Here is a 17,696-nt window from a genome sequence, read left to right as displayed (position 1 = left end):
TTGGACAGGGTGACAACACATCACACTATGGACAATTTGGACATGCCAATCAGCCTACAGCGCATGCCTTTGGACTGGGGGAGGAAACCGGAGTACCCGGAGGAAGCCCCCGAAGCACGGGGAGAACATGCAAGCTCCACCCGCACATGCCGGCGGTGGGAATCGAACCCCCAACCCTGGAGGTGCAAGGCAAGTGTGCTAACCACTAAGCCAAAGAAAAAGAAAAAGGTAAAAAAAGAAAGAAAAAGAGGCAAAATGGATAGCTTTTATTGGGACTTTCAACTATTGTTACACATGTACAGACTACTCCACGTGCATAATACTGTGGTCTAACGGGGTTTTTTCTCTCCATGTAGTCACAGTAAATAAAACTTTATTGCACTGGCACAACACTTGTGGAAATGTTAAACATGTTTAGGCTGGGGCATATGGGTAATGGACATGGGGCAAGGTATTGCTAGCTGATATGAAATGAGGTGTGAGCTAGTCCCAGGAGGTGAACTAGGCATGTAAAATGATTATGTGATCACGGTAGGGCCTGTACGGCCGGTCTTCTCTTGGAGCTTCGAGATCCTCAGGGCAATGTCCACCAACGGCGCTAGCATGACCTAATGAAGACAAATAACATGCTGCAAGTAAGTAACATTATTTAAAATGTCCCAACAGGTCCTAATTTATTCTCCTCCTCTCACTATGAAGTGATTTTTCTGGTTTCATCACATACTTGTGCCTTTCTTTTACATGTTTAACTGCAATGAACATCCGTTCTTAGATTGCAAGTTAGGCTCTGATATTAAACGAGAAGCCAAGGCTGCTGAAGGAACTAAAAAATAAAGCATGACCCAGTTTTCAAGTCTCCATTTACACCGATTACTTTTGATGCTGATTCTTTAAGACAGGTTAATTGTCCTCTGACCAGCCTGATCAGATATAATTCTACTCAAAAGAAGATCTCACAGTGCAGAGCCTCACCTGCTGCGTGTGCTATTAGGATTCTGCCATAGTCATCATAATCATCATCATCATCATCATCCAGCTGTTTGTGAGCAGTCACTTAAAGGACTCATCTATGTTTCAAATTTGTACAATCGATTTGTCCTTGTTGGTAAGAGAATGAACTGATTCCCAAGGAATGCGTCTCAAATTTACAGATATGATTATTATCAGATTTTACAGGGCTGAGATTTGGCAAAAAATTTTTTGTTGTAGTAAGTAGCGTGGCCTCATATGCTTTAATATTAATCCTATAGATGTCCCAACATTGGAATATGGAAAAAAACATTCCTGCTCATTAGAACTGTCGGTTCAAGTCCCAATCAGGAATGACCATAACTGGTGTAAATGCTTTTTCGCCTCAATATCACACCGGTATGATCTGTTAACTCATCTCTAGGACAGTCTTTGGCCTTTAAAAGTATAGCTCCATGCCAATGTCTACCTGTGGGTCCTGATAGATCTTCTGAGGATCCTTCTCATAGCTGTCTATGTAAAGTCTGATGGTTGCACCAGCGCTGCCTGTCCCACTGAGACGGAAGATGATTCGTGAACCATCAGTAAAGATGATCCTCAGTCCCTGGAACACAGGAAACAAAGGTGACGATGGTTTTGGGAAACATAAAAAGTCTGATTCCTTTCACTAATTTTTTTTTAATGAAATGTAGCCAGTCGTGGTTCACTCACGTTAGTCCAAAAAAAAGGGCTGGCTGTTAAATCAAGCCTATGCATCGACTGATTATTTTTTAACAAACTGTGCAGAATGCATAATGTGAAACATTTAAACACATCACTAGGTAGGACAGGGAGGCACAGTGGCAGAGCAGGTAACACTGCAACTTCAACTTGTTCCTGGATTGAACCTGATCTCTGTCTGGAGTTTCACATGTTCTCCCCATATCTGTGTGGGTTTCCTCCAGGTTCTTCAGTTTCATCCCACCTCCCAAAAACATGCCAATAACTAGACTGACTAGTTGAAATTACCCTACATGAAACTGGCGTCACATTCAGGGTATATTCATGCCTCGTGCCTAGTGTTCCAAGGATAGGCTCCTGGGAAGAACATGTGAAACTCCTCGGCGACAGTAGCCCAAACTCAGGATTGAACTGGGACCCTGGAGCTGTGAAGTGGTGCCATCCACTACATGCTGCACCACCACGCCACCCACAGTGAAATATTATGCATTATAATATGAATGTTATGAAAAAAACTAAGTTGGACTTTCTGATATTGCGATCTTGTTTGGTAATTACATGTTGACTGTTTTAGAATGGTCTTCTGGCCCATCTCTTCAACTCACCTGTCTCTTTGAGACACTGCCATCCACTGGGTCTGTATATTCAAAGTCATCAGCTTTCTCCACCTCGTATGTTTTATCCCCTGAGGAGAACTTCTGCCCAACAAAGGCTTTATCAAACATGGTCTGCTGCAGGTCGGCAATCATCTTATTAGCAGCGTCTGAGTCGACCTCCTCATAATCATATCTACAGAGTCAGGAGGAAAAGCACCAAGAGCCACATTAATCTATTTAAATAATCATCAATATTACAAAGCTTTCTGTTCACATTCTACATACAATGCACAAGCTGGTTTGGTTTCAGTACATTCTTCCCTGTTATATGCATTTTCTGTAGATCTCTTAATTATCTCCATCCATACTAAGGAGAAGACCCAGAACACAAAATTTGAATTGCATGTGGACATAAATGGATGAATGGATATATCCCTACTCAAGCTATTCCCCATAAAACACACCAAAAAAAAAGTGACTTATACAGCTCAAAACTAGCTCTAGCCCAACATCATTTTAAATATGAAAGGAAAAAAAGAGCAAATCAGATCTATGTCAATTTGATGTCATTTTATAATTGGACCATGTCAAGATCTCAGTGGTCCTTTCTCCCACCATCAACAGTTCACCATGTGATTAAATATATATATTTAAAAAAAATTATTTGTACCTATTTGTATCCCAAAGACAATCTTAAAGGCTCTAGATGTCTGAGGATTTATTAGGAATAAATAAACAAATGCTACAGGGGATTGACACAGATTATTTTCCTGTTTTAATGGGTAGGGTTATAGCTAGAAAACATTTTTCACACATTTTCTTTAAGGTTTAAGAGACTGCAAAATTCAAATATAGCATTCTCATTATATTTCTCTTGAGCACTATTTCTTGTGTGTTTGGACCAAACTTCCAATAAACAGAATTTACACAAAAATAAGCACCAGCATAAATTTTCATCTCCTATTCATCAACTCCAACACCAGAGGGCATCAATCCGTAGAAAATTTTTTAAGGCTATAGAAATAAGTTTTTGATCAAAAAACTTATTATGATCAAGGTTTGCACTGGATCCATCCTGAAGACACAATGCAGGAACATACCTACTAGAATGTTTGCATATTAGCAATAATAGCAAAATACTGTCATGGCTCAATCACCTTGTGAAGAAGTTCCTACCAAACTTCTGCCAATGTTCTTTCAAGATGTCCTCCACACTCTGCTTACGGCTGGCCACAATAGACAGCCAAGCGAGCACAGCCCAGAGGCCATCTTTCTCCCGGATATGATCAGACCCTAACAGACAAAAGACTTGCATAGTCAGAGTGAGCGCAACAGGCAACAGAGCACAAAACTCATCCTAGCGTTAAGTCCAGTACCGTGATGATCAAACGGCAGTGAGCAGGCCGTATCCCACACGGCCTGCTCCCAAATAGCATCTTAGCAAGTGACAATATCTTGAATATAGTTGAATTTATCTAGTATTTCATATTACAGGGTTACGACAAACCAAATATGAGATCACTAAACCTATTCGTAGACATCATGACTCCTCATTTCAGGCTTTACAGTTTCTTGTTCTATTGGCAAATACTTTCACTAATTTCAAGCATTTCTTTCTAGAAAGACACAAAATTATCTGCCAATAGAATAAGAAAATGTCAATCCTAAACTTAAAAAGGTTTATTAATCTTATATTTAGTTAATTGTAATCTCATAATAGGAAATAAGATGTCATTTTAAGCAGTGCATCCTCCGACACATTTTACAGTTACATTAAAATCTTTTTTTTTTAAAAAAAAAAAACCAAACAAACAAAAAAAACAACAACCAAAAAGTACTGAATACTGTACTACTAACAAGAAATACTGAAATGTATAACTATATACTACATGTGATACTTTCTTGGGCTCGTGGTTGGTAGTGATGGGAAATCTGGCTCACCCATAAGAGCCGACTCCTTTGGCTCCAAAATGAATCATTGCCTTTTTGCTCTAAAACAAATAAAGTTTGCAATATTTTGACCAGTCATTGTGTTCTTTGCCTAAGTAAGGCTAAACAAGATTTGACTTCAGGGTAGAACATATTGAGCATGACTTTTTAAAAATAAACTATACTCGTAAAAGTAGTTTTACTGTCAATTACCTTTGAATGTTTCTCGATAGAGGATTCTTTTTTTACAATGTTACATTTGGCTTTTTTCCACCATAGTTTCTGTGACTGAATAAAGGCAAGCACTACATGTAGTCAACTACATAGCACATGAACACGAATCTAATAAATCAGTGTAGTGGAATATTCTTCTACGGAATGTTGATTTAAAATATTTTACCAGTTGCATTATTATTTTCATTTAATTAGCGCATTTTATTAGCACATTCAATTATAGCATATTATTAGCACTGTTAACATGTGGGTGTTCGATGGAGTAAGACGCGAAGTTGGAGGCTCCTGCTGATTTCAATTAAAATTGCAATTAATTAGCGCTTTTTGGTCATATATTTTGACTTATTCTACTTCGTTTCCTTATTTGCACTTTTAACTTTGTGGCACGTTAAGATGTCTGGAAAGAACACGAAATCCCGTGGTAGCATTCAGACACGACTGAGACCTAGTGTGCGCGCCGTGAGCGAGTCCCCTCCTCCCCCTGAATCCGCGTCCCCGAGCAGTGACCCTGACTTCACCGCACTCAAGCTTGAGTTGCTGGCTTCACTGAGGAAGGACATTGCCGATATTATTAAAAAGGAGTTTCAGGCGATGTTCAGGGATGCGCTGTCTACTATCCAGCTTGACCTGCAGGCCGTGAAGACACAGCTGGTTAGTGATAAAGTCGCTACCGATGCTAACATATCAACACTGAAAGGTACTGTTGGGGAAATGCAGCACGCGCTCTCCGATTGCACCGATGACATAGTTCATATGAAGACTACTATCGAGTCTCTCACTGCGACCGTGACTCAATTAGAGAATAAATGTGAGGATTTGGAGTCGAGGTCACGGCGCAGTAACGTTAGGATAGTGGGAGTTCCAGAGGGCGCTGCCACCTGTACAACTGCTGCTGCAGCGGCCTTGTTAAAAGAGGCGTTTGGTCTGGAGAACGAGCCGGTTCTGCACCGGACCCTTCAGCCGAAGCCCAAGCCTGGTGAACGACCACGAGCTATTGTGTGCAGATTCCAGTATCACAGTGACTGTGTTGATATTTTACCCCGTGCAAGAGAGATCCGGCCTGATTAAAGTGAGGGATTTGACCGTCTCCGTTTTCCCTGACTACACAGCCAGGACAGCCCGGGCCCGGGCTGCGTTTAACGAGGTTCGGCGTCAACTTCGTGGTATTGAGGGAGCTCGCTATGGAATACTTCACCCAGCTCAGCTTCGCATTACATATAACGGTGTTCAGAAGGACTTTATTTCAGCGGAGGAAGCAGGAGACTACGTTAAACTCTTGATATCGGGGTGAACTGCATCACCTATATAGTGGAGTTTTTTTCACTTTTATTCTTTTTTTGCACTCGGCCTTCCAGCTCTACAGAATTCGGATTCTTATTGAAGATATTGTCGGTGCATTACTTCGTCTAGATTTTGTGGACTCACTCCTCTTAAAGGGGGGAGGGAGGGTCCCACTCCGGCTGGGACAGGCACGCCTTTAAGATTTATTTGTTGGAACGTCAGAGGTAATCCTGTCAAGAGATCTAAGGTTTTTACATATTTGAAACGTCTTCCACTCGAACTTTAATTTGAAAGTAGGAGGGGTCGCTATTTTAATTGACAAAAGGTTACTGTTTGGTATTTTTAATTTTGTTGTCCTTTGTTTGTTTTTTTTCTTCTTCTTCTTAATGAAATATTTGGGAAAGGGAAGGGAGGAGAGAAGAGAAAAGGTAAATGAATCACATGAAAATGAATCACATGTAAATGAATTACATGAATATGAATCACATGAAAAAAGCACTGTTATCATGTGTGAGTTTCTGAGGTGTTGACATGTTTAGGTTGCGAGGTGTAGAGTAGCTTCTGGCCCAAAACGTCTTTGCTCTTCTAGAATTCGGCTCCTTTTTGAAACTAATTGATGGGTCCTGATTTAGTGTAGTCAAATTGCACTTGAATTATTATAGTCATAATCTATATAGCAGAAGTAACATATGGCTTTGTGGATTCCACTCACCAGTGCCAAAGCTCTCTTCCCCACACAGAGATAGCTTGCCAGCATCCATCAGGTTCCCAAAGAACTTCCAGCCTGTGGGTGTTTCATACAGCTGCATCTTCAAAGCTTTGGCCACACTGTCAAGCACAAGCAATAAATAAGCAGGTATTATACTAAACGCATGCAAATATCACTCTAGAGTTGTGCGCTGAGATTTATTATGAGAAGAATGTCTGTAATGTCTCGACTGTGTTTCAGTTAGTTATAAAATGGCTACAGTAAAATAGAGCAGGCTGGTCTTACTTGTCTAGGGCACCACTGGTGGGCATGCTGCGTGCCAGACCTTTAACACCAGTTTTCTGGAAGTATGGAATGCAGGTGATGTTGGCTCCAATCACTGCTACAGAGTCCGAAGGGTTTACGAAGAATCCATGCTTACCAAGAATCATGTTACGATCCTAAAGCAAATGGCAGAACATAAGGGAGTGATAGAGTTATACAGAGTTATATTAATCTTTTTTTTTCATTTTATAAAGTGAATCTATAGTACTGTGGGAAATCTGTCAATTCAAAGGTTTATTTAATACAGTGTCACTCATACAATATGGGTGAGTTAAATAATGCTATAATCCTTACTAGAAATTACTGTATGTTTTTTCATAGTGAAACATTGTGCAACTGTAAGTTCATAAAAAGGGATTTTAGACCTATTTAATTAATAGTGACAGTAAAACTTTATAGTAATACGTACACCATCACCATCAAAAGCTGCTCCAAAGTCATATTCGCCCCCCTTCATTGTTTTGACCAGGTCAGCAGCATAGGTCAAGTTAGGGTCTGGGTGGTGACCCCCAAAGTCCTCAGAGGGCACACAGTTAACAGCCGAGTTGGCGGGAGAGCCCAACTCCTCACACACAATCTTCTTCACATAGGGGCCCACCACTGTCAGAGTGAATGAATGAATGAAAAAACATTCTCATAAGCCACCATATTTCAGTAGAAAGTCCATTCTTAAATTATGTCTGAAATATAGTTCATATCACATACTACAGTTGATCACAATACTAAGCCATATGGACTCATCTCTTGTACATGACAGCTATAATTTTACATTGTGAAAGCAAAGCTGTGTAAAACCAATTATGAAAGTTAAAGTCTCAATTCTTGATTTCTGAACAGATTTTTTTAATAAAGAAAAAAAAGCTTTATATTGCTCTATTCTATTCAATTTTACTGCAGTGAAGCTCTATCCTATTCGGTTGCACTGCAGTGAAAGTGCTATTCTTAGCTATTGTACTGTAAAAGAGCTATTCTACTCAGTTTTACTGTAATGAAGCGCTATTCTTCTGTTGTACTTTAATAAAGCTCTATTTTATTCAATTGCACCTCAATGAAGCTCTATTCTATTCAGCAGTACTGTAATGAAGAGCCGTTTTATTGAAAGTCATCTTGAAAGTATTGGAAAAGCAAGGGCAATTCTTTTTTTGTTTTTGCTATACACTAAAGACATTTGGGTTTTAGATCAAAAGATGTCAAATTTGGTGGTCTGCCACCAAGGTCCCATGTTCGAAGTTGTTTAAAACATCTAAATGCAAATATGAGGAAATGTAAGCTGAAATTCTGATCTATTGTCTCATATTCATCTTTTGATCTCAAAACTGACTGGCTTCAGTATATAGCAAAAACAAAAAGAATTGGCCTTACTGTTACTGTAATGGAGATCTGTTCCATTTAGTTGTACTGTAATGAAGCTCTAATGAAGGTCTATTTGATTTGGTTGTACTGTAATGGAATTCTATTCTGTTCAGTTGTATTACAGTAAAGCTCTATTCTGTTCAGTTGTACTACAGTAAAGCTCTATTCTGTTCAGTTGTACTACAGTAAAGCTCTATTCTGTTCAGTTGTACTACAGTAAAGCTCTATTCTGTTCAGTTGTACCTTAATAAAGCTCTATTCTGTTCAGTCGTACCTTAGTAAAGCTCTATTCTGTTCAGTTGTACTATAGTAAAGCTCTATTCTGTTCAGTTGTACTACAGTAAAGCTCTATTCTGTTCAGTTATAGTACAGTAAAACACCATTCTGTTCAGCTGTACTAAAGTAAAGCTCTATTCTGTTCAGCTGTACTACAGTAAAGCTCTATTCTGTTCAGCTGTACTACAGTAAAGCTCTATTCTGTTCAGTTGTACTACAGTAAAGCTCTATTCTGTTCAGCTGTACTACAGTAAAGCTCTATTCTGTTCAGTTGTACTACAGTAATGCTCTGCTCTATATGACACCGTGCTAGTGGCAGCTGATTACAGCAGCTCCTGTCTCAAGAGTTACTCTCTGTGCTGCTGTAATAGGTGAATTTCCCTCTGGGATGAATAAAGTCTGTCTATCTATTCTATTTAGTTGTATTACAGTAAATACCAATGCTATTTAATTGTACTGTAATGCAGCTCTGTTGAGATGTGTGTACCACAGTAAAACTCTATTCTATTCAGTTAGACTGAAATGCAGCTCTGTTCTATTCTGTTGTACTTTAATGAAGCTATTAAATTCAACTTCCGATGCAAGTTTACTACAGTGAGGCTCTATTTTATTACAGTTTACTATAACGAAGCTCTATTCCATTCAATAATATACAGTGTGCTCCACTAATATTGGCACCCTTGGTAAATATTGACCTATGTGTTACCTCATATTTATACCCCTGTGAAACAGGAAGTCATTGTTGAACAATTTCCTGTTCCTAGTCACTCAGGTGTACTAAAAAAATGCAAAATATTAATGGGAATATACTTCAAATATATTTCTCATATGAATTCATAGGAGTGCGAATAACTGTTGCACACCTGTATTTAACAAAAGATACTTTTAAAATAAACCTGTGTTGTGTTTGCAATTGTGTGATATCCATGAGAGAAGAGTATTTTTGTGAATTCTTTTTAACAAAAGATGAAACAATAAAGACAATTTTTCACAGCCTTCTTTGCTCATATTTACTGAGGGTGCCAATATTAGTGGAGGGCACTGTAACTATTATAAGTTATTGCACTGCAACATAAATCTATTCTATGCAATTGTACTGCAATAAAGCTAAATTCTATTTAATTTACTGTAATGAAGCTGTATACTTTTCTATTTTACTGTAAGAACAGTGTATTCTATTCTACACAGTTTTTCTTAAATCCTCACCTCCATGCATTGCATCTAACCGGACATTGACGTGATTAGGTCCAGAGAGTAAGTCCTTCAAAGCAGCAAAGTCAAAGATGTCCCTGAGCATCTCTGCATATGACTCCACTGAGTCCACAATCTCCACTACAGCAGATCAGAGGGGGAAAAAAATAATAAAACAGTGATACAAATCTGTTGCAATAAACATAAAATGAACCAATGGAATGTAACTGGATTCGAGATTTCACCTGTGAATGACTTGAACGTGTCCACTTCAAATGTCTGTTTGCTAATAGCAGACAAATCCACCTTGAGCTCTGGGCAGATGTGGTACTCTTGGAGGCTTTTGCTGATCTCAAAGATTTTATTAGTAATGCCCTCTGGTGCAGGTCCTGGAAGGACAAATTTTGCATGCGTTTTAGAATGTGTAATAAAATCTGTTTTTCTGAGATATTGTGGACATTGCAATATCTTTTTATAATATTTTTAAAAATCTTTTTATAAAGACTACAACATCCGATTACCAGCTTATTAATTATTAAAATTTCTATGGAATCTTTACAATTATAAAAATGTGATCTGGCCATCAGTAGAACAGTTTTTACTAGGTAGATTAAATAGCATGCATGGATGATAGAAAATCTTTTCTGAATCAGGTATGTGAAGGTATGTGGAAACACTGCCGAAAATAAGAAAAATAAAGTTTTATGCAAAGCCATCAAGCCCCAAGCACCGCCAAGTTGGCACTGTTGGGCCCTTGAGCAAGGCCCTTAACCGTCCCTGCTCCAGGGGTGCTGCTTCATGGCTGACCCTGCACTCTGACCACAAATTCTTAACAAGCTGGGATATGCAAAGAAAAGAATTTCACTGTGCTGTAATGTATATGTGATCAATAAAGGCTTCTTCTTCTTCTTCTTCATATAATCTGCTATAGCACACAGTTACCTCATGGATAAACATATAGAGAGAAAATACAGATGCTAGTCAAACTTGAATAGTAGGGACAGAACACCACATCTCATAAGTGAAACCTAGACAAGTGACTGGCTTAATGTGCTCCACTGGAAAGTTTATTAGAAGAGGAAAATAATCATATATGAATTTGGTTCTTAATCTGTATTAAATGTACTTTACCAGCTAACTAGCGCGACATATGATATTATTGTATGTTAGCTGCCACTTTTTAGTAAAGTCAATTAGGTTCCTGGGCAACCAAAACATGGGACTGGGCAGCATAGTGAAGCTTTTGCTTGCCCGGTAATAATACTAATGAATATGTGATTTGTCCACTCCTACATAATTGACCATGGTCTAACATATGGGTCCAGAAAATGTTGAACTCAAATATCCAGAATGCAATGCACCTATATGATGCAGTTGAGCCAAGTTATGGCAAAGACTCAGCTCAACAGTTAGACTCAGCTCTACAAGATGACTTGCACATTGGCATCAACAGCAGTATTAGCCTGAAGGTTGAATTAACAGTATTAGCCCTGAAGATGCTTAACGTTAATTAAAAAGATAAATATGCAAGCATTTTAGGGTGGATCTGTCCTTTAATGGTACACTACATTCACTGTCCCAGGTGAAAGATATATTGTTAAGATGCAAAAGGTGTACCTCTCCCAAATTAGCGAGTCTACTGGACCACATACCAACACCAGGGAGTTTCCGATACTAAAAAGGGTCAAACTCAGACTAGAAATAAGACCATGCTATAAAAAAACAAAAAGAGTGGCATTTTAAATTATAAGGTGTGCACATCCTACATCCAAGCCTCTTGTACCTCCACTGGAGATGTTGTACTTGATGCCAAAGTCCCCATTGGGACCACCAGGATTGTGACTGGCTGTTAGAATAATTCCTCCGACGGCTTTTAATTTGCGGATTACACAGGACACTGCAGGCGTAGACATGATCCCATTCTGACCGATAACCAATCGGCCAATCTGGAACAGGAAGAGTGAGAGAAATCAGGAACAAATTCACACACAATCCTGAACTTTTTATTAAATATGATCTAAGCACAAAATAAAATCTACACTATTAACTGCTCCAGCAACAGATTATTATTATTATTAATAATAATTATAAAAAAACTTATATATATATATATATATAAAATTGATATAGAAGATACACTATACTATATTCCTTATGACATACTATCTTTTCAGTACCATGCTAATGGATATGGAGTCGGTATATAGTAATTAAAGAGGCTAATAACAAAACTGACAAATACTGAGTTAAAGATTCATATGTTTCAAATAAGAAATCTGTGGCTCCTAAAGTAAAAAAAAAAACCAAACCAATCCACCCTGAACGACCTGTATATTAATCTTTCAACGGTGTCCGAAATGTAGTAAGTAGCAAAATTCTGAGTTTACGTTTTTAGCTTTTTAGTAAACTGGCATGATGGTCTCCACTTTAGTTTGGTTTCCTACATTACCCTTAATGCCATTCGACTACATGCTGATAGTTGCCTCAGTATAAATGAGTCTCTACCTAAAGAGAGTGATGCAGCAGAGCTTTAATCCTGTAGTCTGTCCAGCTCTCTCGACTGCTTATCTGTATTGTACACTGCGCTTAAACCAGATAAAACCAGTTTCTTTCATGAAGACAGTGTTTCCCAAATTTCCCCTCAGGAAGAAATTAGTGACATCTATATACAAACAAACACAGCCTCAGCCAACAAATAAGCACCAGAATCACTAATCACATCACAAATACTTCGATATAAACATACAGTAATTAATGTGTTTCAAAGTGATGTTTTCCTTAACACTTTAAAGTATCCTGTTTAAATAATTCAGTGATTGGGGACAGTAGGAACATGTATGAGATGTAAGAACACTTGGATGTGAATTGCAACGTGACAGCAGTCACGCCTCCTTAGCGCATGCGCAGTAGCAACACCCCAAATACGGAAGCGCGAGCTCCATTCTGGTTCAATCCCGAATGGCTTCCTATTAGACATATATCTCACTACCTAGTTTGTTATTCATTACCCTTTGCAGTGTGCACGCATAGGGACTATGGAGGCATTTGGAGAGCTGTGCACTGTTACACATCAACTTCCTAAATTGCAACAGGGTTTGTAAAGTTCTAGCTGACCGAGCTGCTAAGATAAACACGAGAGCCGCTTTTCTCATGTAGCAAAGTCTTGAAATGTCAGAAGTGTCTCTTTGCACTGGAGACCTCTACGGAAAGATCAGAGGTCATACAGTACAACTGAGCCCACTAGCTCTGTGAAATCATTCCACGTCATAATAAAACGAAAGTTTGGAGAGTATGACAGTATGCACGAGCCGCAGGAAATGTTGTAAAAGTGGTGGCAAATGTTTTCACTTGAAATGTATGAAGTAACATTTATTCTTGCGAAAGGAGACAGATGCAGTTAGTATTGACTGCTAAATGCAGGCAAAAAAAAGCATCAAAATTCAATGCAAAAAAGAAAAAAGTCAACGTTCATCCAGAGCTACTAACCCCATTGGCCGCAGCAATCTGGACGATCAGCTGAATGGCATCTTTCATGAAATATCGACCGTCCCCTCCCACCACCAGAGTGCCCTCCAGTCTCTGAGAGGGCTCGATGGCAGAAATAATGCTCTGGATGAAGTTCTCGGCATAATGCGGGTTTTGCTGGAACACAGTCACCCTCTTTCTCAAGCCGCTTGTTCCTGGCTTTTGGTCGCTGTACGCGTTAGTCTTGACAACACTGATTTTCACCATTTCGCCCAGGAAGTTTGCCTGTGTGATCCGGGTGCCAATCGGGATGTAGAGCTTGTAACCCTCAGCAAGTACACACACTCACTCGTTTGGTTTGCTCTGTCCCGCCCCACTGCAACATTTAAAGGAGAAGTAGACCTACAACTCTGCTTCCACATCACACACATGGTGTTAATTCGTGCACAAATGGTGGATATGTGGGGCTAAATTGGAACTGAGGTTATGAATCAGATCCAGAATTGATAGATAACACAGTCTCTGCCCAAAGGTTTGCGGACACCTGAACATCACACCCATATGTGTGTCTTCCACAAACTGTTGCCACAAAGTTGGAAGCATACAATTGTCTAGAACAGGGGTTCCCAAACTTTTCCAGGGCAAGGCCCCCCAAATAACATTAACATTCGACCCCCCTTTTGCAAGATGTCTTTAAAACACATTAAAAATACAGACTTCTGAATATATCCCCCTTTTTTTATATTAATAATTACGTCTTACATCTTTACATTACAGTACATTAGGAATTGATTGTGTGTGTGTGTGTGGTTGTCTGAGAGTGAGAATTTATTTTTCACACCAAATTGTTGAGGCCCCCCGGGTGCCTAATGGTGGCCCCCAAGGGGGCCGTGGCACTTTGAAAACCACTGGTCTAGAATGTCTTAAGGGGCGTTTACACTGGCAGTTTAGTCCGAAACAGAGCACGGTTTGCATGAAAAAGTGGTAATGTGAAAGCTGTCATGTAGACCTGGAATCGCATCGTGGTACTCTAAACCCGAGACTACCTGTAGGAGGTGGTCTCAGTTTGGTTGCACTGGAACTTTGGAGCGATTCCCGTGAATGTGAACGCAACTAGTACTCGGATCCACACTTGTTCAGGAAGTAAGGTAACCTGCGCATGGGTTTTAGCTGATGAAGACATCGTTAGTTTGCATAACATGTGTACCATGAGTGGCAGGGGAACGTTGTGGGAAGAGGTCTACTGCACATAATATCTGCTGTGCGTAATAGAAGCAAAATAATAAAAAACAAAAACATTGTCACATTGTGTTCTCCATATGTGTTTGTGATGATGTAAGATAGTAAGGGGTTCAATAGTATCAAGTGAGTCTGAAACTAGACCAATGCTGCGGGGGTGCCGGAGACAATTACACTCGGATTCGGACCACAGCAAATGTGCCCAGTGTGAAAACCACCTTAGTATGCTGTAGCATTACTAATTAGCCTTTACTGGAACTAAGAGGCCCAACCATGTTCCAGCATAACAATGCCCTGTGCACAAAGCGAGCTCCATGAAGACATGGTTTGCCAAGGTTGTAGAGGAAGAATTCGAGCAGCCTGCAGAGAGCCCTGACCTCAACCCCACTGAACACTTTTGGGATGAACTGGAATGCTGACTGCACCCAAGGCCTGCTCACCTAACATCAGTGCCTGACCTCACTAATGCTCTTGTGGCTGAATAAACGCAAATCCCCACAGCCACGGTCCAAAATCTAGTGGAAAGCCTTCCCAGAAGAGTCGAGGTTATTATGACAGTAATGGGGGACTAAATCTGGAATGGGATGTTCATAAAGCACAAATGAGTGTGATGGTCAGGTGTCCACAAACTTTTGGCTATCATCCACAATTACAATAAAAATTTTTAGCTAAATTGGGATTTTGGAGGTGAGACAGCTTCACATCTTTCATGAGTGATAATGTGGGAACATTCATTTATCTTCACTCACACACTTCACTCACCCGCTTTATCCTGGTCATGGTGGATCTTGAACCTGTCCCAGAAAGACTAGATGTGAGATGGGAATACACACTGGATGGGATGTTAGTCCATCCCAATGCACTATGCACACACACATTCACACATAGGAGTAATTTAGAATAGCCAATGCACCTACCAGCAGGTTTTGTGGTGGTGGGAGGAAAATTCAGAACCCAGAGGAAACCCATGTGCTTATGGGGAGAAATATGAAATTCCGCACAGACAGGAGCACAAGCTCAGGATTGAATAGGGGCCTCTGGAGCTTTGAGGCTTTATCAGCATGCCACCCAATGTGGGAACACTACACTTGAATTTATGTGTTATTCTTTGGTATCATGGAAATGTGATTAAAACAAGTTTTTGATATTATTGTTTCTGTCCTAATAGCTACCTATTTTTGGATGGACAGACCATAAGTTGTAAGTTTTGGCATCTCTATTACATCATCATTATTATTAACACCATTATGCTATACTATGATTCATATTTTCATCTAATTAGGGTCCATTGGTCAATAAAATCAGCTCCAAATCAGCCCAAAACCACAGGACAAATGATCTTACTGCTTTTAAATTCAAACATTAGAAACTATCACTGCCAAACACATTCTATTATTTAAAGTTAAATTGCATAGTTTAACAGAGCAGGTCAAATATGGTTTCTCTGGGAATTTGGTCACACTGAATTTCCAACCCTACTGGCATGCCATAAAGTTCAGAGTTTTTCTCTTAGCAAATAATTTATGTTGCAATGTCACTTCTCATACCAATACCAATTAAAGTCATAGTCTGAGCTCACAAAAAAGTTTAATAATCAGTTGATGAGGTAATTCATATGTGTTCATTTCTGGACACCCACTGTCCTTGTAAAGCCTCTACTCCGTCATTATGTGTAATGAGATTATGAGAGCTGCATTACTATCTTAGAAGGGTGCTATGAGCAGGTTAGCAAGCATTGGTTAGCACACAATGCACATTTTTTTTGGCAGTATCTACGTTTTATTTGTTCATTTGGTACACCAACCATACAAGCGAGGCCACACAGCAAATCCTGGCATAAACAAAGGGTAATAAAAGTTCTCATAAAAAAGTTTTGTAATTAGTACAGACTTGATGCATTTAAAAAGTCTGGAGACATGTTGCCTATTTAAGGTTGCGCTATCTGACAGCGGGGGAAAATGGGGAACTGTACAATACTTTCACATTCAGTACACAATAGGACAGTGCCTAATTTGGCTGTTATACCCAGGACAATTTGAAGATTTCCCAACATTCAACACACTTGATCCAAGTCATGAAGGATTTAATAAACAGCTGATCAATGCTCAAATTGAGAACGACCAGGATGAAGAACAAAATGGTGCAATTTTCAGCTGGAGGCTTTTTTGTTGGGAAATATGGGCTTCTTGTCGCTTATTTGATTGCTGCATCTGGTTTGAACAGGACTCCTTTCAGTGAAAGGACAGAGTTTATCATGATGCAATGTTTGCACAGTCTCATGACACTGCGGTTTGAAAAATATAGGTTAAAAGCAATCGTTTCAGTTGGCAATATCTCTCGAAACGTTCATAAATAATGCTTTGAAAACGATCCGAGTCAAAGTCAGCTTTGTTGCCATTTTTAGCACATCGCATGACAATGGATAAAAACAAAACACAGTTTCTTCAGGAGACTACAGTGCAACATGTAGTAGACATGGACATCGACGAGGACTAAAAGACAACAGTAAATACGGACAGTAAATACAGACAATGATACCATAAGGTACACAGAATTACACAAAATGTAATTAGTCACATAAATAGGGAATATATGAAATAGATATAATAGTATATTTATCCAGGCTTATTTAGCAGTCATACTAAGAATCCCCAAAAAGAAACAGTAATCTCTTTCATGGAACCCTAAATACTATGTATAGTATAATATTTCTTGTGAGAAATATTGGGGGTAATATTTCTTGGGGAGAAACTGGTGCTTGATTTCTTGATTGCTGTGAAGAAGAGACGTACAGTGTAGTTTAAATAAACTATTAATGTGCAATGTGACATTTAGTCTTCTGGTCTACAGTTACAGTAGATAAAGTCAAAGGGCAAAAGAATTGGCAGAAGGGTATAAATAGACACTCAGGCCTGCATTAAAGGCCAGAAGTGAATAGGCTGTAGGCCTGAGTGTCTGGAATGTGTGTTACTCAAGCTACTTGTAGATGGCCAGTGAATACCAATGTTATGTAGAAAGAATAAGCAATAGGCTTAAACAAAACAGCTAAAACATTTAACATGTAACTACCATGTATTATTTGCCACACTTTTCCTAGCATAGTACTTTAAAAAAAAAATTCTGCCAACACATTTATATTACTTTCTGCCATTTTATACCAAAACTTGATATATAAATAAAGGTTAATAATAATATTTTATTATTATTATTATTATTATTATTATTATTATTATTATTCTGTTCCTAAAGACATACCATGCTATGAAAAAGTATTTGCTGATTTCTTCTGTTTTTGTGTATATCTCATACTAAATTGTTTCAGAAATTAAAACAAAATCCAAGATAAAACAAAGGCAACCTGGGTAAACACAAAATACAATTTTTAAATGATAATGTTATTTATTGAGGCA

The 17,696-nt window shown here is 38.9% G+C and overlaps 1 protein-coding gene across 1 annotated transcript; it reads right to left on the bottom strand.

Moving 5' to 3' along the window:
* Positions 1 to 251: 251 nt before the first annotated feature.
* On the bottom strand, positions 252 to 13,391 carry pgm1 (phosphoglucomutase 1). The gene is made up of 11 exons (XM_053636808.1): positions 13,069 to 13,391; positions 11,366 to 11,528; positions 9,828 to 9,971; positions 9,598 to 9,723; positions 7,172 to 7,362; positions 6,724 to 6,878; positions 6,442 to 6,557; positions 3,443 to 3,578; positions 2,295 to 2,478; positions 1,439 to 1,573; positions 252 to 608 (listed from the first exon to the last, which is right to left on the bottom strand). Exons 1-11 carry the CDS (start codon positions 13,312 to 13,314, stop codon positions 519 to 521), a joined length of 1,686 nt encoding a protein of 561 aa, XP_053492783.1. The 5' UTR covers positions 13,315 to 13,391; the 3' UTR covers positions 252 to 518.
* Positions 13,392 to 17,696: the final 4,305 nt, after the last annotated feature.

Source organism: Ictalurus furcatus, chromosome 11, assembly GCF_023375685.1.
Source record: "Ictalurus furcatus strain D&B chromosome 11, Billie_1.0, whole genome shotgun sequence".
NCBI lineage: Eukaryota > Metazoa > Chordata > Actinopteri > Siluriformes > Ictaluridae > Ictalurus > Ictalurus furcatus.
Note: the sequence above shows the minus strand (reverse complement) of the source record. Positions and strands in the feature narration are given on the sequence as shown.